Genomic DNA, 27,834 nt, shown 5'->3' on the forward strand with positions numbered 1-27,834 from the left:
GGCGCGGCGGCAGCGCCCGCGTAGGGCGGCGCGGGAGGCGGGCGGCGCCGCGGCCATGGAGAGGGCGAGCCCGGCGGCGGGGAAGCTGAACGCCGGCGGCCGCGGGGCGGGCGATGGGCACGGCCCCGCGGGGGGCAGCCAGCCCCGGGCCACGGCGGCGGCGGCGGCAGCGGGAGGAGGAGGAGGAGGAGGAGGAAGCGCGGAGCCGGGCGAGCTGATCGGGCGGGCGCTGGATTTCAAGAGCGAAGGGGCGCAGTGCTACAAGGACAAGAAATTCCGCGAGGCCATCGGCAAGTACCACCGCGCCCTGCTGGAGCTCAAGGCGCTGCTGCTGCTGCTGAGCCAGGAGCCGGGCGGGCAGCGCCCTGCCAGCGCCGGGCTGAGCGAGGAGCAGCGGCAGGCGGTGGAGGCCATCGAGGTCGACTGCTACAACAGCCTGGCAGGTCAGCGGGCACCCCCCTAACCCTCTCCTCCCGCAGCGCCTTCCATCTGCACCCCAGACCGGCGGCAGGGCCCGGCGGCGCCCCCCGGCCCTTCCCTTCCCTTCCCTTCCCTTTCCCTTCCCAGCCCTTCCCGGGGGCTTCCCCGCAGCCCCCGGTCCCCTCGGCACGGCAGGGGCTGGCACTGGCACCGCAAGGTGCTCCCGGCCTCCCGGCTGCAAAAGTTGCCAGCGGCCGGGGCGCTGCATCTTGGCAGGGGTTATTTTGGGTCCCAAGCGGTTTTTTCTTTTTTTATTTTTTTCTTTCCGAGCCCAAACGCAGCTCCGAAACAAAAAGTTGTGCCTACGTACGTAGAGGGTAAGGAGGGTTGTAACCTGGAGAAGGTGCACAAAATGCCACGGTAACGCGGCTCTGCTGCTTTGCACAAGGATGAAGGGTCACTCGCTTCCCTCGGGGGGGAAATGGCAAAAATCAGGGCGCTGGTGTGTCAGCTGTCACCATCGCTTGGCTTTTGGCTTTCGAGACACTTGGCTAGCTTTGCTTCCTGCTGTCTAGGGCTAAAAAGGATGCAGCATAAAGCAAATGGGGTTTGAAGCGCCAAGCCAGGATCTTCCCTTGGCTTAATCCATGCCAATCTCAATGTGGCTTTTGGGATGTAATGGAAGGCACGATTTTATCACGTTTTCAACTGTTCTTCCTTCAGAAGCCTGTCGAAATCCTGAGTAGGGAGAGGCAGGCGAGATCCCCGAGTGATAGCATAATTGCACAGCTGTAATTTCGTCTCTCTCAAAATTTCTGTTCGCAGGTTTATTAAAATCCATTGTATCTGGCAAGGCTCATTTAGGTTGGCAGGGTTATACAAAGAGCCCGCAATACGATGAACATTACCGCGTAGAGTGGTGCTGGGCTTGCACAAGTACTCGCAGGAAACGTCTCCGCCAGCCCCCGGTGCGGAGGTACAAATGGGACGTGGTAGAAGGTAAATGAGGAGGGAGGGAGGGATGGGCTGTGCTGCCGTGGCTCTTCCTGCTGCGTACACAAGTTCCACTTGCTGGAAATGTTTACACCCGTGGGGACAGAGCAGTCCTGCAGAATGGCCGCTGTCCACCGCGTTTATTTACTGCTGCTGCTTTGAGCAGGGAGCTTTTTTCGCTGTTGATTTGATCTTGCCGGCAGTAGCAGTCAGACAGCGTGAGAAACCTGCTCCATCTTCAACCTAGATGCGAACAGATTTTACCTAAATTTAACTGGTGTGAACACAAGAGGAGATGAATGTGATTAACCCTGGAGAGGCGAGCAGTGCTTCTCCTGAGATAACCTCAGAGCGGGTCAGGGTGTCATTCTGCACTCAGCTGTGTGTTTTCGGTAGATGGGCAGGCACAGAGCGGAGGACAGGATTGGTCTTGGAAATGTTTAGTTTTGTGTGTCTGCTGCTCTGTCTGCAAGCAATGTTAAAGCAATGCCCTGCTTGCTGAAGAAGGGAGCGTGCAGTTAAACAAACCGCAGCATTGCTCCTCCTAGCCCAGCTCCAGAGCTCCCATTCTAGCAGGAGGATCTGTGAATTAGCATCTGAAGGAGAGGAAACCGATGGGAGGGAGCTTCTCCACAACTGTCACAATAATTAGTACGCCTTTCTAATAGGAACTTCAAGGGGTGCAGCAGTGAGACTATTTTGTAACAGCGTGGTGCAGCAGAAGCCACCAGCTTCTCTACACGGTGGGCTCTAGCGCAGGCACCAGTGCCTGTTGTGGCAGCAGAAGTCAGCGATATTTGGCTGGGGAAGAGAAGAGATGCAGGGCGTTTGGCTTCCAAGCGCTGACTGGATGCCTAGAGCTGTCTTTAAAATAAATAAATCTGCATTGCCTAGTGCAGAGAGCATAACAGCCATGCATGTTAATTCTAGAGAAGGCAGTTTTTCACTGAGCTCTGATTTATACCCGATAGCATGAGCAGCTGTCATCTGAGTGTCCTTATTACCAAGTTCTTTTAGCACCTCCGCGTACTGCCTGAGCTTAGCATTTAGGAAGCCCACCTTGGTTTTGCACTGCCGTTTTCACGTGGCTGCCACACACGCACCTGTCAGAGGTGTTTTGCATGGCAAAGATAGAAGCGTGCACACAGTTACTTATTTAGATCCAGCCAGAGGAGCTCATCAACTCTAGTTAGCCGTGCACTTAGCCAAATAAGCAGGTAGGAAATACACACCCAAAGGGGATCTGGGGCAGTCTTACAGGTGAGGACTGTGCACACACTGAGTACAACTGGGGTTGGTTTTTGTTTTAATCTGACTGATGACATGAGTAAGAATGTGTGGACAAACACAGATCTGTTGTCAGTACATTTACCACCTTGCAGAACGTAAATTACAGCGCAGATTGGTTTTTAGCTCTGCTTCTTCTGTTTCAGCAGGCGATTCCCATACCACGAAGCAGGGTGGCTGACCCTTGTATTTACTCAGAGCCCCACAATATTCAGTGTATTTTCTAAAGTGAACTGTGTGGCACCCCCATGACCTAAACTATCCTTAGCCCATTGCAAAGGACTCTAGAACATGCTGGTTTTAAAATTCTTGTGATTTTTTTTATATATATTTTAAATCGGCCTAGGATTTTCACCGCTTGCCACTGGCAGTGTCACTCACATTTTTTTCGCTAAGCCACTAGCTGGGCTGCCGTGTAAGCTCCACGAGTTTTGCCTTAAAGGCACTCACCCTCACATCTGCAAAATCCAGCACTGCTATGTTCTTGCACAGGCGTGCCGATAGCCCTTCGTTTTGCCATTTTTGCCGTAAGCCCCTTTGACAAATGTCACCAGATGCAAGGGCAGCAGCGTGGCCTGGGCCCCCAGAAATTGCTGGGGCGGGCAGAGAAAAATCCTACCAGCAGCACAGAGCCTCGCAGAATGAATGCAGGGCTGTGAGGCAAACAGTCATTTCTTTATGACTCACTGACGGGCTCTGACCTTGAGGAAGTCACTTGACCTCCTTTTGCCTCTCTCAGCCCAATTGAAAAATAAAGAACAGGAACCACGAGCCGATCCCGATGGTGCATTCAACCGAGTTTTCCCAAGTCAGTGGTTTGTATTCTTTGAAAATAAAGATGAACGTAGGAACAATGCCTGCAGAAAAACAAGCGGGCCAAATACCACTCATGTCTTAGTCTCCTTTCCACTCATGTAACATCTTGGATCTAGATGAAGCTCAAATGCCTTATGAACTGCAAGCAGGTAGGGATCATCCACCTGCTACTAACGCAACCACTACCTTCATTAAATGCAATCATCATTTTATTCCAGCATTACTGCCTAAAAGTTTACAGGATCAAAAGGACTGTGCCTGCTCTGCAGAGAGAAGCAAGTCCTGGTCCTTCCAAAGCAGCAAAATGCCAAGGGTAAGCAGAGTTTCAAGCCTTTTTTTTTTTTTTTTTCTTATGAGGGAATGTTGCAGTGCGATAAGCAAACCTTTGTCAGTTTTCCTAAGCACGCAGAAATAGTAGAGCTAATCCTGGCAGGAAAAACAGAACCGGAGACAGAACCAGGGACGAGGAGTGATGCTGGGAGATAGAGATTTTTCATCCTGCCTCTCTGTGCTGACTAACTGTATTATCTTCACCAAATCTTTCATTCTTTGAACCTCAGTTTATTCGTCTGCGTTTCTGACCTCTTGGGAGTGCTGGAAGGCTTTGTTAATTACACAAATGTCAATTAAACGCAACACGTTTATATCCCCATTCAGACACGTGCAGTTTTGTACCTTGGCAGGAGGGCACACATACCTGCAGAGCCTTACAAAGCGTAGCTGTCCGTGGTAGATCTCAGCCTAAGCAGCACGGGTTGGCCTCGTGCCGTGGCAGAAGTTCACAACTACGCAAAGGTCACAGCCACAGCCCCACCACACGCAGCACTCCAGCTTGCTAACACCCTCGGGCTCTGGACGGGGTTGTAGGTGCTGCTCCCAACAGTCACCAGTTGTGTACAGACTTCAGTGAGTAGTTCCACTGAGACAAGGAGCCTTAATCCAAGTGAAAATATGACTAAATAGCAGAAAAGCTGCTAAAACTCGTCTCTGCTGACCACCCACTAGGACTCCTCAAAAGGAGTTTCTAAAATCCCATCCCAGTATATAGCAGTTAACAAGTACACACTCTACCAGGGCACATGGTGCTGTGGGTGTTAAAGCAGGCTTGGATTGTTGCTTGATGTGAAGTTGGTTTTTTTTTTTTTTTTTTTTTTTTTATGTGCTGCATCAACAAAAAACATGCTCTGTAAGGCTGCCATGCAATGGGAAAGAGAGACAGCAGCAGATGACAGCAGGACGGGGCCTGTGTTTTCACTAGCTGAGGTGGGAGCTTCCTGACACCCCTGTTTTAGATGCATCTGCCCAGCCACAGTGCATGGGAATGTTTTACAGGCCTGATGCTCCATGCACGTGCAGTTGCAGCAGAGAGTGAATGCAGGTGACCAAAGCATTTTAGCAATAGGCCCAATCCTCATTCGCATTGCCATCGCAATGAATTAGTCTGTAAAATACTCTGTATTTGCCTGTTCCCTTTTATTTTGGAGGACAAAGTTCATCAGCTGGAGAAGAAAGCTCATCACTGGAGGTGAAGCAGGAAGTATGAAAAATCAGAAAGCTTTTTCAAGAGCACAGAGTAGTGGTTAATCTGTTTACCTAAAGAGTATTGATTGTTCTCCGCCATGAGATTTGCACTGGTGTGCTTTCTGAGAGGTCTGTAGTAGCACCTCCCGCCAGCTTTACTCCATCCCCTTCTGATCTGCTGTTTTCATCAGAAAAAGTCCCACAGTGTGTCACAGCCTCTTACACCTCCCCATGTTCCCATCAGTGCTGTGCTGGAGATGGTTCAGGTGCTTCAGTAAAGCCTTGTGTGACAATCACAGCTGGTTCCCCATCTATTGCTAAATACACCCATGAGCCCCATGGTTACCTTATTTTTTTTTTTCCTGTGAGCTCTGCCACCTTTCCATGGTTCAGCAGGTGGAGCATCTTTCTCTTCCTCCTGTTCACTTGGGCTCAGACCCAGAAGTTTCTAGCCCGACTCCAGCCCTGCTTCTCCAGCCTTTCTCCTAGAGCTGCCTAACAATTCAGCAGCGCATCCCTGGTTTCCCCTCAGCATCCTGTGAGCAGTGGAATTGATGCTGCAAGTATGGAAGGTCATCAGAAGATTTCACATTGGGATTTTAGATCTATTGCACACCCAGTAAAGGAGATTGGTGTAAAGAATGAAACAGCAAAAGAAAAGGGTATAAATGAAAGGGGAGGTCTAAATGTTGCCAGATCCTGGTTTCTTCTTGACATCATGCCATCTTACAGAAAATAACATGACAGAGTATGACACTGAGGAAACAATTAAGATAGGGAGGAACTACATAATGAGGTTTTGAGGAAATTTACTGGCTTTTTTTTTTTCCTTCTGTCTTCTCTCATTTCATGGGTAAGAAACTGATGTAGAAGGAAGACAACTGTTTATTAGTCTTGATTTCAGCTTACTCAGGTAGCCGTGCCAGTGACTAATACTGAGGGTTAAGAATGTTTTGAAGAAGTCACTGTGAACCATCATTAACCAGGAAGCTGTTGCTCGCGGCTGCTCAGGAATCCATCTCCTTTTGTTCATTCCTGCTCTGCATCTTGGATGGGAAACAGTAAACATAAGACATTGATAGATGAATGCAGGTAAATCCTTTTGTGGTGGCTCAGAGTGTTACTGCTCCTCTTTCTTTAACCAGGACTGTAGAGTTGGTGTGGTTTCTGGGAGCCTGGCTGGAATTGCTGGCGGTACCTTCAGCTGGGGCACGCTCGCGTTGTGCAAGGCTAGGAGATGGCAGGAAGGCCCCGTGGCTGGCCCTGTTCTTGTACACTTACTTGCCTTGCTGGCCACTTGGCAGCCGTGTAAGCTGGGGTCACATCTTGCTACAGCCATTCTGAGCTTAGGACTGTGCTGGAAACCATACTAGGACAATTCATGGAGTGAATTCGGCGCGGTCACGTTTTCTCTCTGCAGTAACCCATGGCAGAAGGGCCAGCTGGGAGCGATGATTTTATCTGTCATAGTTTGATGTGCCAGAGCTCATCTGTTACTGTCCATAGGCAATAGCTAATGTCACGATCTTTACTTCAAAATGCACTCTGCTCTCCCCACTCTCCAAAATTCTTGACACGCCGTCACCCCGAGGCTCATCGGCTGCACAGCACCATCTGCTTCTCCTTGGCTTTGTCCTGTGTTCCCAGTTCCCCCATCGCATTTCTCAGCTCAGGAGCCGGGGCTGCTTACGCACTCGGTGCCTTTTCTGCTTGAGTTCCTCTGCTGGCTCCCCCAGTTGCACTGCAGCTGTGGCAGACTTTCTGACCTCCCAGGCAGAGTTGTGGCCCTTTGCAGGCCCCGTCTGTTCTGCCAGCATTGCCCTCTCATCCCCTGTGTTCTCAGGCTCTGCCCCACAGCATCTCGGTGCATCTGATTCATTGGAGCTGATTTTATTACCTGTTGTATATCAGTTCAGGCTGGACCTTTTCTCCTCCCTGGCTCTCCTTAGGACCCATCTCTGCTGTGACACCCTCTCTAGCACATCCATTTTTGACGGGTAAAACTTCTGCCTTACCAAAGCACATATTTCCCTAGCCACTGCTCAGTATTCCCGATCGTGCTTTAGTGGGAGCACTGTCTGTTGTGTCTCCTTGCTGCCAGTTTAGGGGGCTGTCACGTAGATTGTTCTGCATCAGCGGCAGCAGCACCTCCTTTCAGATCGGAGTGGCAGGCAGCAAAACTCCGCTAATCTAGCCGTCGATCTGGTTTCCTAGGAGCTGCTGGAAAGGAGCAGCTGGGTCAGCCAGCAAGCAGCCACCAAACTCGTTTTCCTCAAATTTTGATTCCAAATCTCCTCTGATGCCCTGATTACAGCTGTCAGTCTTCATGCTTCTGGTGTTAGCCTGGCCCGGCAACATCAGGGACTAAATGGCTCATTTCATACTCGAGGAAACTCAAGTGAGGTCTCTACCTTGCTGCAAGCCTCCTTGCTCTGTAAAGCAGGAGCGTTGGGGGCCCTCTTGGTAGAACCTCATCACGCAGTGGTGAAGATTTGCTGCCCATCTTACAGATCTGTGAGGCTCTGCCTAACATGCACAGGCTGATCTCAGGTCAGCCCAGCTGGATACTGCTTATCCTAGATCTTTTCCAACTCAAAAGACTTCACTCCCAACTCCAGGCAGCAGAATTGTTTACTGCTACCTGAAGCAGATGGAGGGAGAATAGAAGACATGCACTAGTGTATCTTTGTCCTGCACACTCCCCAGTGTGGTGTGTGGGAGAACAAACTTACTCCCGAAAGCAAATTAAAAGCAGAGGAGGTGTCTGGGACTTGAAAATTTATGTTAGACCCTTAGCACTTCCTTTGGCTATTCCTGGGCTGGTGTGACTAACCAACTTGTACCTCCAGCGTGCAGTGCCATCCCTGCAGTCACCATCTAACCCACCAATTCACCCCCTATGAACAGCATCTTTATGATAGAAAGAACAATCTTTCAATCAACTGCAGGGAAGAAGCAGTGAAAATTCATATTGTTTTGCCCCACTCCTGCTCCCAGAGGGGGGGAAAGGTCAAAGACCTACATTTCTTCCACTCTTTCAGAAAACAGGTGGGCTCCACGCAATAGCCATAGCCTCTCCCAAACAGGAGCTACCTGTGGAGGCCATCAGTTAACCTTGCAAAAGCAGAACCACGAGGGAAGGAGTCTGTTATTCTTGGATGATCATTGTAAGTCAGCACTAGCTGTTGCCCTGCAATAGCACCTTTTTTTCCCCACTCATATTTCTAAAAAACAAACAAAAAAAAGAGCTTCTGCCCCATGCCACTAGGAATGATTCTCTCATCAGACAGCATGGTGCAAATAAAGCCTCAGTGCTCTCTTCAGTCACCATATGTTTTAATACCAGCATAATTCAAATCCTAGATTACTAGCCTCTTAAATGATTTGCAGTGATTAATTGCTCAAGATGCAGTAGTGCATTCATGTTGCAAAGAAACCAGAGCAGCACAAGATCCTCACCTATGCTGCAAGTACAAAGTAAATACGCTCACTTTCCTTTGTATGTTCTCTAACAACTGTGATGGAGCTCAAACTGAGGCAGCTCAGGAGCTTTGCTCATGGGGTGGAGGGTAAATTAAATTAGTAGATGAATACAAAATAATTTTTAAAACCCAGGGCTGATTAACTTGGAGCGCAGTGCCAGAAGGTATCATGGAGTTAAAGACCCTAATAAGGTTAGAAAAGAAGGCTTAGACACATAACTAATCAGCACATTCACTGCTATATTAGATAGGATAAAAACTGTAAAGCAAATATTACATTTTCATGCTTGAGAACCACTGCTAACTGGTTTGGATTTATGAATAAACTTCTCAGAGATTTTAATTTCCCTGTCCACGGTCATGTCACATAAATGACTCAGTCATCCTGTGACCAACTAGCATATTCAGATCCTTTTCCTCTTTGGCTATTTCCAGCTCATGAGCTCACAAATTCTAGCAGAAATCCTTGCTTTAAATCCCAAAGAGTATGATTGTAAGTTTTGTGTTACTGATCTCCATCCCAAATAAATTTAACGCTGTCCACCAGGTGATGTAGCTCTTTTTATGACACTGCCATCCTTATCCTTTTTGAGGATACCTTCCAACTTCACAGTGTCAGTAGGTGCTCTTTCTTTTACATCAGGGCAATTAACAGAAGCATTAGACAAGTTCAATTGTGAAATTAATTCCTGCAGCATTCTTCTAGTGGTCTCTAACTGATATGTCTCTCAGCAGAACCCACTACAAATTCTTTAGCCATCACGTCATTCTTAGTATATCTTCATATCCTCTAGCTTAATTGAAAAGGCACAGTCGAGACAAGGAACTGCATCATTGGCCTGAATCATTACAATGATTCTCGTGCTCCTGGTCTGAAAACAAACTCCTTACCTGGGGTAAAGGTTCCCCTCCATATTCTTCAAATCAGACACACAGTCCTACCTCCTCCTTCCACTGCCAGCAGCACACTGCACTGACCTGGTTTATGGAAGGGTTGGGAATGATCTGAATGAACTTAACCTGAAGCACTTTGCCACAGCTTGTATTAAAGAGCAGTTATCTTATTAGAGGACCAGCTTAAGCTCCTGCACATTTCAAACCCTGGCCTTCTCAAGCAAATAATACACTGAATCATTACTCAGGTCTTCAGTTTATTTGTTTTCAGCCTGATTTCCAAAGGAAATGAGTCATAAGCAAGTATGTTTTCTGTAGTCAGCCCGTCAGTCCACTCTGGGTAACTTTCAAACCTGTTGACTAGTTGGATTTGATGGAGAGGCAGATATCTCAAAGGTACCAAGTTCATACGGTCTAACCGGAGGGCAGGAAAGAGGCAAGGACACCAGAAGCCCAGCCACACAAGAGGGCAAAGCTTAAGCCCAGTTTGCATTGGCAATCGGAGCTCAGCCAGGTGACACAGCCTGACACAACCAGGGTCAGTCAGCTCTGTGGCTGAAAAGTCACTCTTCTTTAGCGCATTTTTAATGCAAACAGTGTTTTCAGAGCTCTGATTAATACCTCTCACTCTTCAGTTAGTTAGAAAACAGTGACTTTGGCATCCTCTGCCTCTGATTCTGCCTGTTCTCGTTCTCTCCATCTCTCCCTCAGAGGCCATAAAGGCTGCTTTCTGTTTCAAAACATCATTAAAATGGAAGGGCTTTGGGCTATGCAGGACCTGGATAAAACACCTGATAGGGTTATTATTGTAATGAAGGAAATGTTCCTCCCTGCTCAGCCTCTCCCCTTCTTGCCAGTAAGAGTCTTCAACTAGGGAGAGCTCAGGAAAAGAAATACAAAAACCATTTCAGTCCCTATCAATTATACATGGGATGAGGACACGAGGCGGTGCCCTCAGCCAGCTCCCCACCCCGTAGCAGACTCTGCAGCTGTCAGCTCTTCCACGTGTCCTGGGAGGCGAGCCATGGCTCAGCACCGCGGGGCACAGCACACAGATGTTAGGCAGCCACGTCAGCCAGCCCTGCCGTGGCACAGGATAAAGCACTAGCTTTCATCCCGAACCGAGCACGCTGCAGTAAGCCAGGCTGGAGGCAATCGTGGCATGCACGACCGTCAGTGACTTCATCTGAGAGCCTCCAAGCTGCTCCAGCCGCATTTCACGCTCCCGCTGTCAGTTGTTTATTTGGTGAGCCCCCAAGCAGAGGCTTCACCCCTCAGCAGAGAAGCAGCTTGAGATCCAGCTCTTCCTCCAGAGCTTCTCCCTGCTCACAGAAATACCTTCCTGGTCGCAGACAGGGTTACAAAAGCCACCTTTCCACTGAGACCCAAATTTCACTGCATAGCATCTGATATTACTGATCTCTGAGACAGTTGTGTGCGCTTTTCCCCCATGCAAACGACCCAAGAGACCAGATTCCTCCTCTGGTGGGTGTCGATAGCAACAGAAGGCCAGAGGAGGAAAGATCCAACGTGGAGAGGGCACAGCAGTGCGAGGGCAAAGCAATGCAAGGTGAAAGGCACGACAAAAGCAAACAGCAAGGAAGGGGCGGTGGAATAAATAGCACCTGGAACAGCAGATCTGAAGGTCAGACATCTAAAGGCACATTGACTGGACCAGGCTGGGCCAGCTGAGTACTGATTCTAGAAGATAAAGGCAGGTCAAAGACCACTAGGTAAGTACAAAGCCAGAGCGGAGGAAACCTCCAGGGGATTTAACCTGGCAGATCCACAACAACAGCCTTGGCAAAAACAAACGGGACAGATTCCCAGCTCCCCTAACGCGGCTGCAGGAGGAGCAAGCATTTGTGGAGGTTGCAGAATCAAAACGATCCACGCATTAAAAGCTGACCGAAGCTCTTGTTCCACCACCGGTTTGCTAGGACTTTGCTCCTACATCTCCTGGCTGGGAAAATCAAAGGCATGGAGATCAGAAGGTGCAATATGGAGATCTCTTCATTTTAGTTGAATAAAGATTTGCTGATCCACAGCTGAGCATGGATTCTAGCTTCAGAAAACACTTCTTGTTTGCTTGACATCTAGGCTTCTAATACTTTAATTTTACCATTGCTAAGAATTTTCAGTAAGCCTCTCATTTTAATTTGAAGAACTGCAGGAACTAGGAGCTCAAAATACTCTTTTAAAACAGAAGTTATGATGATCAGATGAAAAATTGTCTGCAGGTCTTTGCTTCCCAAAGGTTTGTCCCTTTGAAGGAAAACTTCAGTGTTATATCACGGGATTTGTGACCAAAAAAAGCATAAATCACCACTAATTTGCCTTAAAGCAGCTTAGGAATCATTTAGAAATAATGAACACTCCTAAAGAACTGCACTCTAGAAAATTAGAAAAGAGTGAGATATGAGAACATAAACACAGCAAAGGCAGGAATCATTCATGCCTGCTGTTACTTAAGTGCTTATGTATTCAAATGCCTAGCCTGGGGATGTCACAGCAACGTCCTTCCACAGGACCTTCTGACAGGAATTTGCAGTAAATGGTGGCTCTCAGGGAGAGCCAAGGACCGTTCGTGCCCCGGGTGTTAGAGCACAATCAGTAAGGGGACTGCAGAGCTGGACAGGAATTCAGGAGTCTTCTATCCATACCACTGCATGGTACAAGGGTATAGATACTGTGTATCCCAGGCAGCATTTATTCAGGCTGTTCTTACACACTTCCAAAGCTAGGATCCTTCGCAACTTCCCCAAAGAGTCTACAGTGCTTCTGCCTTGTCGCTATTAGAAAGTTCTTCCTAGTAAGATTCTTCCCTGCTGAAGTTTAAGCCCTCTTCTGGTTTCCCCGAGCACAAGAACAGATTGCATTCTGGTTATGCCCTACTTTGTATGACAGGGTTTTTACTTTTTTTACATGTGAACTCTGTAAGCCTGCCTTCCCTCCCTGTCTTCTTCAGGGCTTACAGTCTGTGTTCTCCATTCTGCTCGTTATTGTCAGGGTCCTCCTGGCATGCATCCACATTTTCTTTCAAGACTAGGATCCAAAAATCAGACACAGTACTCACACTTCTTGCAAATTTCTTGTCATACATGCTAGCGCGCGTTTTCCTTCATTAACCAAGTAGCCTTGCTAACTTCATCTGGTGATCTACACTGCAACACAGATCATCTTCTGCAGAATTATTTCAGCCAACCATTCCTGCTCTCTATCAGTGGTTTTTGTTCATTTGTTTCCTGCCTAACTTCAGTACCTTTTACTTGCCCCTGCCAGATCACATCCTGTTTTTGTCAGGACACTGCTCCGGTCTGTGAGGACCCCTTGGAATTGCAGCCCTGCCTTCCAACATATCCCAGCTGCTCCCTGCATCGTGGTGTTACCTGCCAATGGACAGGCAGCCCACAGTCAGTCATTGAGGTCTTTATTGAGGATGCCAAATACCATGGGACCTAGGACAGATCAGTGCAGAACCCCACTTAATATTGCCTTCTGCTTTGATAACAGAGCTAAGCCTATTCATTTAGACTGTTCTCCCTCAATTTGCTTAAGAAAATGTCACTAGAATTTGTCATTTGACTATTGTAAAACCAAGATACGTAACGTCTACTGTTTCACCTTTATCTTCAGGATTGCTTGCCCTATCAGTCTGAAATTAAACTGATTTGTTTTGACAGCTCACATTATCTGTTAGGTATCTGCTTGTTGTCAACCCTGTGCTCTCCAAACCTCTAAAGGGGTGGCAACAGGAAGGGTCCCAGAGTGGGCTGTCAGCCACAAAAGGCCTCACAGAGGCTTAGCAGCTCCCCTAAAAGCTGCTAGATGCCTCTTAACATGCATGGTGGTGGAAGCATCAGCATAGTCACTACATCAGTGTCTCTGTCCTAGAAGTCAGGATCCTTTTCCTGGAAGAGGTGTGAAGGACAGGGGCAGCAGAGAACTGAAGGAGACCACACTGTGTATTGAAAGGAAAGCATGGCCAAGAAGGCAGAAAGGGGAGGAAAGGTTGGCATCTGTTTACAAGTTGGGAGTCAGGCTGAGAAGAAGGGGAAGGCAGCTTGGAAGAGGTGACACCTTGGGTTCTCCAAACATTTGTGGATCCACACCTCATTTAGCATTAATCCCTCCCTACAGAGAGGGGCAGCCTGTCATATAGTTTAGTTTTTAATTTTCCACACATTTCCCTGCAAGCAGAAACATACGGGCATATTTAAGTCTTTCTGGTACCTGGAGAGGAATAAATGAGGGCCGCTGACTGTAAAGTTGTGCTGTCATTCTGATATTCCCTTTTCATCCCATTAAGATTGTCCGGGAACTGGGAGTCAGCTGATCAGATTATTGCCAGACATTATCAAGCTGTCTATAATTAGCTTCTTATTGGTGAGAAGCCAGAAAATCCTCTTTGTTTGCAAGCTTGGACTATAGAGAAAAGAGAAATATTTCATGGAAGAGATTGTTTGGAAACTGCAGATCCTAATTAGTGTCTCAGCCCTGTAGTGAAACTGTACATGGCATTTCTCTGAAAAAAAAGATGCTTCCAAAAACCCCCTTTGGAGGGACACTGGGTTGCATTCTTGAAAGGCACAGCCCACAGGGGGCTCAGTGCAGATGTGGACGGTTTACAGTGTGTTCTGTTCCTTGGTTTAGGCTTCTTGCATTCCCTCACATGATACAGCTCCTGTCAGTGCCAATTAGGGAAATTTAACACAGGCTAAAAACTGTGCTGTGCCATCCTCTTCACCTGTGCAGTCTGCACCCGCTAGATGAGTAACTTCAACATCAGAGAAATTTGGATTGAAGTATTGCAATAGTCCACATCTTCTTATGCTGTACATGAAAATTCAAGTAGTTTAATTCCAAGGTGACTTTCAGTCTCAGGTAAACCTTTACATCCTCAGCATCATCTTATGACAGATATGTTACCTGATATTAGAAGTTAATTATAATCTAAATTACTAACACATGGCTGAAATTTCCAATGTCATTTAGTAATGGTATCCACTTTAATTCCGCCAGTGAACACCATATACTCCACATGCTTTTATAAAAACCAGTTACAGAGACTGCAGCACGCAGATTAATGGTACATCCATCAGGGGCATTATTAGAAGACTGCTGTCTATTCCAAAGCAAACCTTGTTTTTAAGAAAAAAAATCCCTGATTTTTTTTAGTTACGTCCTAACAATTTTTCTTCCCAAATGCTTAAACCAAGATTTATTGCTAGCATGTTTTTTCTTCTGAGAAAGAGCATCACTATAAAGGATGCCAAGCCTTCTGAAATAAAAGAAGTATTATGAGACTCTCGTAGTCTGCCCTATTATTTTGAGTCCTAAAGAAGTAAGAGGACGAAGCCTGCTCAATGATACATCAAGGTCTTAATCATATGTCTGAATAAAACCCTGAAGTAGTTATATCAAAGCATCAATCATGTGTTTTCCAAAATAGAACTAGAACAAGAATATGTTCCATCTTCCTGTGATTTAAACAGATTTTAAGTGAGCTGTTGGCTGCTATACTTGGGGTGAGATCATATCAGAAAGCAAAGTATTTTGCAGAGTTTAATCATGGCTATTTCTGGGAATGACACTGTCAGTTTGTGAAATACACGTCGAGTTCATAGTGGTTGGAGTACCTAGCACTCGTTAAGGAGTAATAATCCACACATAAGCTGTTAAACACCAATGTTAGAATCAAAAATAAATACATCAGGTTTGAACAGCAATGGGTTTAACTACTACTCCTTGCTGTTTTGAAACCAACCAAATCAATACAAGTTGGGTTTTAGGTGTTTTTTTTTTTTTTTTTTTTTTTTCCTGAACCAGTGGCTATCGTAGAACAGTCATTTATCCTGTTCACTTCATGGTAAACTCTTCAAAGTAGGTTAAATGCACTCACATTTTTTTGAAATATAATTCTAGTATTCCCTAGATTTTCATTTTAAGGAGTGGAAAACAAAGATCATTTGGATTCAGGCTCTTGCCTGAGCATATGAGTGGTTCAACCACAAGACCTACTATTAGCTCTTGCACAGGACACCTGTTCCAGACTCCAGGGGATATTGGCAAAGGCCAGCTTCAGGCACTGCAGATCAGTGTCCCTCAGTTTTGTATAATCAACAGAGAAAGAACTCTGAGCAGGAGTGCAAGGGTGGGTAAGTCATTTGCTAGAGGAGCTGCTGTCATGCACACCTAGCGAGACTACTCTCCTGTGCTTCAGTTTCATAATTAGAAATGTCACTCCTGCTCCTCAGGCTGGCTGCCCTGCACCTCTGTATTCCCAGCACCTCATCCCAAACTCTTAACTCCACTTCTGCCCTCAGACTTTGCCTCCTGGTAGACCTCAGCGCCCCACTCATACACCCCTCTCACCACCACAGCCGTTCTGCATCTTCATCCCCACACAGCTCTCAGCCCCGATCTCCTCTCCTTGCCAGCATCAGTCTCCTTGTCTTTCTGTCATAGGTAAGACAGCTCCTCTCAGCTTGATTTCCACTTTCCACTCCTCTTTCTTGTTGAGAGAGAGCAGGAAACTTCTCCTGTTGGCTCAAAGTTTCTAAAGTCCCACTTTTCCTAGACTGGGTTGTGCCCAAGGTAGACAAAATATTCAGTGGATTTGGGTACCAAATTCTAAGGCACCTCTTCTGAGTACTGTACACAGTACTATATTGGTTTTATTTTCAGAAAGTTATCAGTTGGCCGGCTCTGGATTACCCCAGGGATAACAGAAGGCACCTGCTTGACACAAATGATATCTGCCAGATTTCAGTTTGCAAAGCCAAACGTTGAGAGGACATGAGACAAATCCAAAGAGACAGTCACCAGAGATCTTTAACAAGGGAAAAATAAGATACATTTCCCTAGCCTGCTTTTCAAAAATACCTGAACAGTTTTGGCTGACATTTTCTAAAAGCAGACTTCAAAAGCAGACGTCGCATATGGAATATTTTAGTCCAAAAACTTAAAAGACCGAAGTTACAAGCAGTTGATTCGCCCCTAAAATGGAAGGGACGAGGCAGTCGTAAGAACAGGCAGTGCTACCAGCTTACCTGGGTGTCAGTGAACTGCAAACAAGACTGGACTTTGTGAAATACAAACTTGCAACCCAAGACATTCCTGAAGGGCCAGGGCAAGCTCATTCCCCAGAAAAGCTGTAAATGGCATTCCTGTTGTGACTAACGCCACGTGCTGAACCAAACGAGCGTGCCACAGGGAAGGAACGCGCTAACACTGCCTGCGTGGTGATTTGGCTTAGTTTTCTGTAGCGTGGATAGGTGCTGAGCCTTGCCTACAGTGGGACTTTGGCCACTGTTACAAAACTGTGTCTGCAGGAATGTTCCAGCACGCAGATTTACCCTTTGGCAAAAGTTTCCAGGTAGGCAAGGCTTCTCATATTGTTTGAAATTCCACATTAAAATCTATACACCCTACTTCCAGACTTAGATCTTGGTCCAGCCAAAATTAGAAGCCAAACGTTTGGGCCAAACTGAGCTATTTTCATAACCTGGAGAGGTTTGCACACAGGAGAGGTTTCCCTGGCAAGATGCTAACCAACAGCATTTTCAGCTGAATTTCATTTTGAAGGTTCACACAACAGCTATAGAAGTGATGAAAGCTGAGAAACGTGAGGTGTTTAGTAAGCAGCTCCAGGCACATCTTCGTGCAGGCTATTTAAGAGTTACCTCCCTAAAAGATATACTGGAACTCAGAATTAATTCAGGGTACAATAAACTAGTAGCCAAACCCCTGAACAGTCAAGAATTCAATTAAAACTTCCCACCACTGCTGTCCACAGCTAAGGGTTAAAGGAGTAGATGTATTTTGGCTCTACGGATGTTTTAATCTTTGTTTTGTCTAACCTGGTGCTAAGCAGGGTCACACAAGTTAGCTCTCACGGTACCATTTTCTAATGATAACAGAGCTGTGCTGCAGCTCTCAAATAGTTGTAACTCAGAGCTGGCTGGCATAGATTCAGTCCAGGAATTAAAATTTAGAAACCTGGATTTAATACTCTGAGGAAGAAGAAAAGCAGCCAGGCTACCTATTTCCTTGCTTAAACATCAGCAGTCAGCTGGGAAGTGAGATGGACAGGGATCCTCCACCAGAGCTAAAAGGAATAGCCTTCTCTGCTCCCCACAGCACATTTCACACAGGAGTTTCAGAACTGCTTGTTCTTACAGCAAATGGGGGCTCCTCATCACCATGTGACATACATAATTTTAAAAATTAGGAATTATTTGTTGCTCAAGCTGACACAGTACATCACTTGCCAAACTGAGAACAGTAACACTGAGACGCAACAGGACACCCTGAGGTCTGAGCTGGAGAGATGTAGCTGCTGGATGGATGCTGCGTTACGGGGTAAAACCCGCAGGGGCTGGGTGACTGGAGGTCTGCATCTGCTTGTGAAAGGCACTCTCCTAATTGCCAAAGAGCCACTAGAGATGGTGCTGCGTGGGATCAACCCCATTCTCCTTGAAGAAAGCAGAAGCTGGATAAACCTCTCTTGGTTTGGTCTTTGAGTTAGCTCTGTTCCTCAGAAGGATTCACTGGGGGCCTATTATGAACTGAGAAAGAGGGTGATAAGTGTTTGATGTGCTAAACAAACACTACCAGCCAGAGACACATGTCTGTTTAGGAAAGGGATGCATTTTCAGAACAACTCCTCTGACTGAACTGGCTAGGAAGTACAAGGGTACCACGTATCTTCCAGTTTTGAGAGCTGCATTACGAACCACCTCTGTATTCAGGGTGAATCACAACCACTAAGGTCATTTCAGTGCACGAAGAACCAAAAGCTCACACCTCTAAATATTTATAAGTGAGGTTCTCCCTCCAGGTTCCTTTGCAGCAGCCACTTCCAACGCTGGCTCTCCAAATGGCCAGCTCTTCCAGCAGAACTGTTACCTGCACATCCATCTGCTCGTTTTGTTCAGACAAACGCATCTCTCCTGCTAGCCCAGTGGTACTGACTTCTCTCTGCCACGTGCAGAGTTACAGCAGTGCCTTGCAGAGCCTTTGCTGTGAAAATGAGTCACAGAAAGAACCCAGCTGGATATCTGGAAGCCCATTTGGGCTTACCAATCAGCAGGATTTGGGATACTTTATAACCAATCCATGAAGCAAGTCCAATATGGAATTATGGAGTTAATATGCACGGTCTGACTGCCTGTCATTTTCAGGGTAATTTCTGTGACTATAGCTGGAAATACCAAGTAGTAAACAAACAGAGACCAAAAATCCCCCATCTAGTTGCTCTGCAAGGCATTTCCCCGGGACGTGAAAGGCCGGAGCAGATTGGCAGCATGCAGAAAGCTACTGCCACTGCTGTACCTGCTACTGGTCAGCAGACAAACAAAGCAATCCAGTTTCCAGGGCTGTGAAGCCAGCAGTAAATTTACACAGCCATCTTTTTAATAGCTTTGAAAAATAAAGGAAAACAAAGCACAGTCATTTCAAGCTCCATTAGAAACAGAGCGAGAAAAATCAATGTTTGACAAATAGGAGGGGACAAATTCTCGGTAAGGAAATGCTACGAAGCTTTTAGAAAGCTGCGTTTTTTAACTGGTGACCGAACAGCCAGATGCCTTTGTAATACCTATGCACTCCAGTGTCAGAATCTGTTAAAATTCCTAGGAAGTCCCTCATTACAGTAAATGGGACAAAGATCTGATTTGGAAGTGCTGTGTCACTTAACCAAACTCAGCAGCAGCGGGGCTGGATCTGCAGTCCTTGCCCAACACATCTGTACCGTGAATTCTTCACTGGCAGAAGGCTGTTTGTGGTCGGTTCCAGTTCGCTATTTAAGCTGTAAATGCACGCCTGGGTGAGGGATGCATTCTGCCCGTGTTAACTGATCAAAGGCTCAGACTAATTTAGGTTGGAAGGAATCTCTGGGGGTCAACTAAGCTGTCCTCCTGCCCATGAAATGTAAAGCAAGCTACAGAGAGGGTGCAGGGGAAGGGGACCAAGAACTGTCCTATTCCTGATCCAGCATCATACCCTCCCAGCAACAGTTACCATGCAAAAAATGAAGTCTGGCTGTTCATTGGTGACATCTGAACTGTGACTGCTTGGGTTTCCAGGAGCAGCGAGTCTCCTCCTTGCCAGAGACACACTGAGTAACACCACCTGCCATGGGAAGTTTCTCTCCATGCCCTGGCACTGGGCACTGCCTGCCCCTGAACAGATCCTTGCATAGCATCCTGCCTTCCTTCCCCTTCCCTCCTCCCCAAACCATGTCATTCCCAGGGTTGCCTTGGATTGTGGCACCAGAAGAGCTTGTGAATAGAACAGCTTTCTTCATTCCCCTTAAGACTGTGGCTGCAGCACGTTCTTTTCTCACCAGTGTTCCCTAAAACCTTTCTTAACACCCAGTAAGCCTAAAAAAAATTAGCCCAGAGTGCACACTACAGTCAGCCCCGGAGGCACATCCAGCACACCATCCACCCTAGCCCAGGAATTCCTGCCTCCCATTCAAGCTCACTGCCAGCAAAGGTGTTTCTGGTGCCTAAGTGAGGACAAATGTGGCTGTAAGGCATGTCTCAGGGATCTCCCCCTTGCTCCACACCTAGCTGTGGGAAACTCACTTTGGGGATTTTTGTCAGCTCCTTGACATTTATGCAGCAGTTGTCCTTGGGCACAGAGCCCTCAGCAGGCTGTTTCTTCACCGCTGTTTACCTTTTCCTTTGGGAAGTCAGCAGAACTGACCTCTGGTGCTGAACTTTTGCTGCAATACTTTGCAAAAAGCACGCAGCCTAGCACATTTTTTTACCCTGTGCTTTAGCTCCAGGTGCCTCTGGTTTGCTAACAGCGCATTCCAAGGGAGCACAGACCCCGGGTGCTTCCTACAGCAAAACTCCACACGGGACCTCCTGCATAAAAGGCAATACGTTATGTTTGTAAGTCCAGCACCTTTGGAGTATTAACCCCAATACAACATCTGGGCTAATTTAATTCCCCTGATAACTATTCCTTGACCATCTTTTTGTACTTTTCTGAGCCCTAGTCCTCAGCTGAGAGGTGATTTTACTACATTCACTACCATGGGATCATGTGGAGCTCCAGAGGGATGTTTACATTCTCGCTTTCCCCCCCAGCCCCCCAGAACAAACACAATCCCATCAGCTTGAAACGCCAGGAATAGAAGCACGGGCATTTAAATTGTGAACAATCAGATTTGGCAAACAATCTATAGGACTGCACCCGTTCTGAATCACGAGCCTGAGTCACTTCCCTCACCTAGGCTGCTCTCCTCGCCCGCGCGGATGCGGGAGCAGAAAGGCAGCAGTAACACTCCCGGCTCTGTCTCTCTCCCCTGCAGCCTGCCTGCTCCAGGCCGAGCTGGTCAACTACGAGCGCGTCAAGGAGTACTGCCTCAAGGTGCTGCAGAAAGAAGGAGAGAACTTCAAGGCACTCTACCGGTCGGGCGTCGCGTTTTACCACCTGGGTGACTACAACAAGGCACTCTACTACTTGAAAGAGGCAAGATCCCGCCAGCCAACAGGTACGGGGGGCAGGAGCCTGACCCAGTGCTGAGTGCTTGCACATTTCTTTTCACGAGACTTTGTCCCTGATTTGTTTTCATTGATTACCACAGGGATGAGCATGACCCCGCCCTTAGTCCTACTTCCCATCAAGGACTCTCCCCTAGGGCAGCAGGTTTGCAGTGACATTGCCTTAAGGCATTATCTGTTAACTAAATATTGCAGAGGCTACAGCACGAGCTGGGTGCTATCAGTGCTGCTGGAATCCTGTCTGTGGGGAAGGGATCCTGCCTCTTTCCCCTCCCATCTTATTTTTGGAGAAGGAAGCAGGATGAGGAAGAATACATCCCAACCATTAAACCATTATATTTTCTGGATCTGAGATGTTTTTCCGCTTAGCAAAATGAGTAGACTGTTTGTAGTTCCCAACAGCCATGCCTGCCACTATCTCAGTAAAGGAATAGTATCTTTCTGCAATAAAAAGACAGACATATACTCACAAAGCACTGAACAGGATGCTTCAATTTGTGCCATGAAGGCAGTCACATGCCTTGTTCAAGTACCTGCCATCCATATGGCAAAAACAAAAAGAATTCATTTCAGGCAGCAAAGAAATTGTGTATGCAAACAACTTAGCCCAGTCAGAGCAACCTCCTTCGTGCTAACCCACCCCAACTCGGAGGGCAAGTAGAAGGCCACAATGCAGTGCTTTGACTTTTTGAAAAATACTGCCTGATGAGATAAAATCCACACGGTTGTTCAGCCCATTCCTGTTAAAGGAACTTTACAATACATGCAGAAAAATTAAAGGACTGTGAGAAAGCCAAACAGAAGCCGCACACAAGGGGAACCCCACAGAGCAGCTCTTCCACCTGCACCTGTGTGTGCAGGGAGAGAAAGCTGGGCACGAAACAGGAGCAAAGACAGTGGGGTTGGCGTGCCTCAAGCTAGAGGAGGTGAGGGAGGTGGCCAGAGTGTGTAGTGTCCTGTAAGCACTGGGCTCCTGCAGTGACAGCGCCCCAGAGGGGCACCGGGATCGCGCTCCGCTCCCAGCTCCCATACAGGCGGCCGGTCCCATCTGCTGTGCCTGGCCCCGGGCAGTCTGACAGCACAGCTGCACACCCCACACTCGCTGAGCAAACGTGCCTAAAAGCTCAGTTCAGCCTGTTCAGCTTACAGTGCGCCCTTCTGCTTCCAGCCTGTGCCAGAACCAGGGAATGGCGAGACCTATGTAGAGAAAAACAGTTGGAGGCAAATAAGGAAATATCTTAACCTTGGGCTTCTGATGAGGCTCAGATGCGAAAAAGTCCTTTTAGCTCAACCACTTTGTTTCTATTTTTAAAATATGTATTTTTATGCTTTTTCCCCCCTCTCCCTCAGTGATACTATTTATTTGGTATCTCTCATTCCTTCCTGAAATAAATACTAATGTATTCAACAGCAAAAGCTTCAAATACTGCTGCTTACTGCAAAGACATACCAGAAACTGTCCCCAAAGGCCCTTAATGTATACAAAAAAAACAATTCTGGCCTTCAGCTCTGCATCAGAGGCTTCTGTCTGTTATTGTTAGACCATCCAAGGCCATTGTTGCACTGTTTTATTTATGATTATTGAGATCTTAAGGAAAGAAGCGAATGCGTGCAGCAAGAAAGGATGCGGCTGCTAAAACACAGCAGTAGGAATCAGGTGACACTAGCAAGAATTATTTTGTGACCTGGAATAACTCAGTGTCTCCATCTGCAAAATGCGATTGTTTTCTGTTATCCGAGGTTTTGCTAGGCTCACTGGTAAAGCACTAAGTTATTATTACAGTCATGCTCTGCCTTTTTTCTCCTTCTCTAAAAAGGAATGTTTTGGGCTCAAATCACTGTCTGTCTCTTTGCTGGGGGGAATTTTAAGTGGTAAAGAGGAATTAGTTAGGAAAGGGGCTTACAGCTCTACAGGTCTGTCACCACAACACGTTCCTTATGGCCATTTACTGTCTTTCAACAGTGAGGGTAGGGTCTGGCCCCAATTCTTCTACTACCTCCAAACAAAAACAACACAAAATCACAAAAGCAGGTGGAAATAATGCAAGATAACTGTACAGCACTCCTTACTGAGCAGGATCTTAGAAAGGAAGAGGAAAGCCACTGTTAAGGTTCCCACACTGCACAGAAGGAGCTGGCGTCCCAAATTCCCAGTCCTCAGGAATAAGACCCAGACCATGGTGCCTGCCCAGCAGATAAACAACCGGGCTCTGAAGCCACTGGGAGAAGCAGGAACAGCCTTCAGCGCAGCAGGAACACAGGAACACTCAAAAGAGCCAGGAGACACATTCCTTTGCAGCACTGCCAGCATCACTTACTGAGCTGTCCTTACCTGCCATTCCCACATCAGCACTTCCTCGCTGAAGGACCAGAGCCTTCTGCTCATTAACATTTAGCTTTGAAATACTTCTGCAGACAGAGCTGTGGTGACACAGTATCATTTTATGGAAAAGACTTGGAAAAGATAGGGCTCCTTCCACAAGCAAAGTGCCACTCACCACTCCTCTCTGGTGAAACAGCAGCCCTCAAAGAGAAGACCCCACATGCCCAAACCTGCCGGGAGATTTTTTGCTAACTTGCAATCAGAGTTTCTCCCGCCCCCTGTCAGCTGCACCTTGTTTTGCCCCTGGCTCCCCGTGCATGTGGCAATCTCCCAGGTGAGTGAAGCCGTGCCATCAGCAGCTCGCTGCCTCACCCTCAGGCCCAAGGCAGCTGGCAGCCTTCTGCTGCCCTCCTCGCACCGAGACCCACCTCCTCCTCCTCTGTCACTGTGCACACAGTCCCTGCAGGCCCGGGCAGGTGCAGTTTCCTACCATGCCTCCTCAGTTACTGCTTGTCACCTGCACCAGGCAGGCCTCCGACGTGAAAATGCAGCTGCAAGGACATTCACCTGTGCTGCAGCACATCAGGTGCTTGGAGGGTACAGAGCAGGGACATCAAAAATTCAAAGCCAGCCCCTCAGCTGAGTTGCTGCATTCCTGGAGGCTGTGCAGCTGAAACCATTTCTGGTACAAAAGGTTCCTTCAAAATTCATTAGGCTGGTTTGAAATGCTAGCACGTTACCAGTTCTGGATGCTGGTGCTCCTTGTTTAACACAAGTGAGAGCAGAACTCCTCGATTCACTAAAAATCCCCCAGATGGGGAAGTATCTTAATCACTGACTGCCACCCCCTGAAGGGACTAGGATGATACTACTGAACCTGCAGAAGACTTAGCAGGGAGACCTACCTCACCAGGGACAGCTTGGAAAATAACAAGAGCATTGCTACAACGTGTTTGTGCAGAGTTCTATGTGAAGGGAAGCTAAACCATCTCCCATTGCCTCCACTCCAGCTGATGGCATGACAGAGGCCTCCCCTTCTCATTTTTACAGGGAACTCTGCACCCACAGCTCCTCTAGTGGGGGCAATACCTGTGCTTTCTAGCAGTGGGCACGTGACCAGCAATGTACTCATCTTTTGGAAGCTCAGGCACCTACTTAATAGCTGGTGTGGGGCAATTTGGATGAGGAGGAGGTGAAATTGCTCCCTGACTGTGGGCAGAATGGATTGCTGTGTGCATCACATTGATTTTTGAATCTCTAATAACTTATAATGGACAAAGCTGGCCGTGGCTGGCCTTCTGAGCAAGGCTGTGAGTAAAGAACCATTTTAAAATTAATACATAAGTGAAAGCAGTTATTTTCTTATGCTTGCTTGCTTCTGATACCATATGGTGTTTTCCACCATGTTGACGCCGTGCTGGTGGGAAGTTGCCCTTGTGAAAGTAAATCAACACAATTTGAGAAAGGGGTGGCCGTGGCTGCAGGAGCACGGGGTCTGTCTGGAGACACACACTCATCGTGCACATCAACCTGTGCTTCAGGGTGAACGGGCTCCCTCCCTGCAAGGGCCTGGAAGTAAAGCAAAATTCACGTGTTGTGTGTGCACAGTGCTTGTACACTGAAATACTGGAAGGAAGAAGAGGGCTGAGCTTACTGCCTGCACAGGATTGGGGTCTCACAGCTCTGTACAGAGATGAAATGTGGTTCTCTGCCCCCAGGAACTTTGTTAGGATAGATAAGGCAGTGTGCAGCAGACAGTGAATGACAAAAATGCAGATACAGTGTCATTGTGGAAGGACTCCCAAACGTGAAACTTACGGAGAGCAAGGTTGCTGAAAGAACATGAACAGTGCTCTTCCCACATCAGCTCATCACAGAAAATTGTGAGAAGAGTGAAATAGGCTGTAAAATGAATAGGAAGATGAAAAAGAAGAGCATGTCTGTAGAGAAGGTGCCTTTAGAGTCTTGTATCCAAGCACTGAGGGCAGGGAAACCAGGGGAGATGTTGTTCCAGAGGAACAGGCAGGGATGAACTAGATGGCTTCACCTGTGTGAATTCAACTGTGGTGACCAAGAGTAGCCAAAGAGAAGGTAAAAACTGAGGCAAGATCGTGAGCAACAGGGATGGTGAGCCCAAATCAGAGCAGGTTCACCAAAACCAAATCAGCAGGGTTTGGTTCAGAGCCGCCTCCCACTGGGGCTGTTCCTGCAGGCAGGACCCGGAGGTGCACCACGGATGAAAGGTGCGGTGTGTCCATCTTTCCAGGGAGTTGTAACCACTGTGCATGTGTCTGTGTGCTCTTTCCCTGCAGATACCAATGTCATACGATATATCCAGCTGACAGAGATGAAGCTCAGCAGATGTTCCCAGAGAGAGAAGGAAGCCTTGTGAAAATGAAGCTGCTTCAGCTGAAGTGCCCAAAGGGGAACATTTCCTTCCTAGAAGCCCATTTGGTGGATTTTCCTGTTTGCTCTGCCTCATCCCCATCTCCTCATCCATCCACTTTCCCTCGCTCTTCATCGAATCCTGGTTTTGAAAAAAAAAGACTCAGACACTGGATATGGCTGCGGCAATTACCATTGCCAACCATGGTAATCCCCCTTCCCCATGGCAGGAGAGCACAATGGCTACGGCCAGCCTCGTTCCAAGGCAGCGTCACACACCTGGAGCAGGCAGCGCTGGGGGACCCCTCTGGTCCTGAGCTGCCTGCTTACAACCCGTAGGGAAGCAACCCCCAGACAACTACTTCCTGGCCAGGCAAGCTGGAGACAAGCAGTTTCCACTCCGGGTGATCACTGGAGCTTAGAAGAGCCAAGAAACCAAGAGAGCCACTGGTCATTTCACAGGGGATAGCAAATGCCTTTTCACCATCAGCTCCCCCTGCCTGCTTCTCCAGTGTGTGCTACCAGTCTCCAGTGAGAGCTCACATGCTCCCAGTCCAACGCCAGTGAAACTGTTTCTAAACATCCTCTTAACGAAAGCACAGAGCACCCTACGATACCCCCGAAGCTGTCCCAGTACCGGAGGAGAAGGCTGTGGGGTACCACAGAAGGCTGAACAGACTGTGAAAGCGTGGTGTACAGTATGAGGGAAAAACTGTGAAATAATTCATTAAAGGCAAATAAAAATTATTAATAGGCAACAAGTCCAGCCATTGCTTTTAGAAGGGACCTGTGGGTTCCCCGTATCCAGACAGGCAACATTGTCTAGTGGGGGCAGCATAGGGTGGGCAACAGAGACGTCTCCATTCGTGTATGGGCTCTGCCATGCCTTGCTGTGTGCTCTTGGGCAAGTCACTTAGCCTCTCTGTGCCTCGGTTTCCCCATCTGTACACTGGGGATAATAATACTTCCCTACCTCGCAGGGGTGTTGTGAGGATTTACCAGTTAATGTCTGTAAGTACCAGTACAGTGATGTACAGTGCAAAGTATTATTAGTACATTGGATTGAGGTCTCGATTCTCCCACCTCGTGTTGGTGCTTCCTGTGTCCTGTTTTCTTCTTTTTTTAGCAGAACGTGGTGCTGACAAACAGGGCAGGACCAACAGCTTTGGAGGCTATTTCAGCAGCCCATATGGCCTTTTAGACCTACTGCAGCAGTGTGATCAGTTCTGAGAGCTCGGGCTCCTTGGCTCAAGGATCCTTTTCTGGATCTGCCAGTAATGGGCTCAGTAAGCGCCACAAACACATCTCCAGTGGCCCACAGGGAACTGCTCCCAGCTGCAGGGTGAACATGTGTGCTTCTCATCCCACGGTGGTCAGTGTGAAGCTCATTGTACCCATAGTTCAATCAGCCCTTTTGGATGACATGTACAGATTGAAACACAGAAAGCTGAACATGTGAAGTTCAGTTGAGTGCTGTGTGCTCTGGTCCCAGCAGCTATGGCATCCATATTCCTGCTGTGGTACCTTGCCACAATTTTTTCCAGCCAAAATTTGGAAGAGTTGATAGAGAAACATCAAGGGAAAAGACAAATCTTTATCATTGTCTCAGAAAAAAAAAAGTGAATTTGTATTATTCACTCCCCATGTATTATATCACTCCTCTAGGAGTGACCTGAGGGTTCATCCTGCAGGCCATGCAAGGGGAGAGGACACCACCTACACAGTCTCTGTTGCAGGAACCTGCAGGTGAGCAGAGGCAGGCTTGTCACTCATGGCTGTAAAATAAGAGGAAAGGCATCTTCCAGTCACTGGAGATGGAGGTCCATGGCCCTGTCACTTTGTCTGGAAACAGTTTTAGCCCTTGAAATGGCTTCAATTGCGTACTGTCACCACGTCAGTCCCAAGCTTATGTTAGTATAAAGGCTGCACAGCACACTCCCAAGTACAGACTCCTCAGTTCTCAGCCACTTTTTCTCCAGGACTATCACAAAGTATGTGAAAAAGTAGGAAATTTGTGAATGTGCATATGAAAAAGATCTCCAAGAGCCTCCAGGTGCTACGCAAGAAGCTACTTTCTTCAGGAAGTGGTTGTCCCTATGTACCTTGACACTTGGTACCTCCAACCAGTGCACACACACCAGAAGCTAAAAGAAGGAAGTCAACAGAAAGAAAACAGAGTCAGGGACTGTTTTGC

General features: G+C 47.5%; 2 protein-coding genes and 1 long non-coding RNA gene across 4 annotated transcripts in view; 1 reads left to right on the forward strand and 2 right to left on the reverse strand.

Moving 5' to 3' along the window:
• On the forward strand, positions 1 to 26,714 carry TTC9 (tetratricopeptide repeat domain 9). Its single transcript, XM_084521675.1, has 3 exons — positions 1 to 443; positions 20,740 to 20,922; positions 25,568 to 26,714. The coding sequence occupies exons 1-3, from the start codon at positions 56 to 58 to the stop codon at positions 25,645 to 25,647; spliced, it is 651 nt and encodes a 216-aa protein (XP_084377801.1). The 5' UTR covers positions 1 to 55; the 3' UTR covers positions 25,648 to 26,714.
• LOC311437873 lies at positions 18,785 to 23,788 on the reverse strand. Of its 2 annotated transcripts, XR_014693774.1 has the most exons (4): positions 23,431 to 23,788; positions 23,265 to 23,353; positions 20,658 to 20,801; positions 18,785 to 20,290 (listed from the first exon to the last, which is right to left on the reverse strand). It is a non-coding gene; the product is annotated as an uncharacterized lncRNA (long non-coding RNA). The 2 variants fall into 2 exon arrangements; XR_014693775.1 differs by having other exon boundaries at positions 23,265 to 23,788.
• Positions 26,329 to 27,834, reverse strand: part of MAP3K9 (mitogen-activated protein kinase kinase kinase 9) — a 79,360-nt gene continuing 77,854 nt past the window's right edge. The window contains exon 15 of the transcript XR_014693770.1: positions 26,329 to 27,784. The gene's annotated coding sequence lies outside the window, so the exon portion shown is untranslated. The remainder of the gene's footprint in view (positions 27,785 to 27,834) is intronic.

The sequence above is a fragment of the Aythya ferina genome, assembly GCF_964211825.1.
Source record: "Aythya ferina genome assembly, chromosome: 5".
NCBI lineage: Eukaryota > Metazoa > Chordata > Aves > Anseriformes > Anatidae > Aythya > Aythya ferina.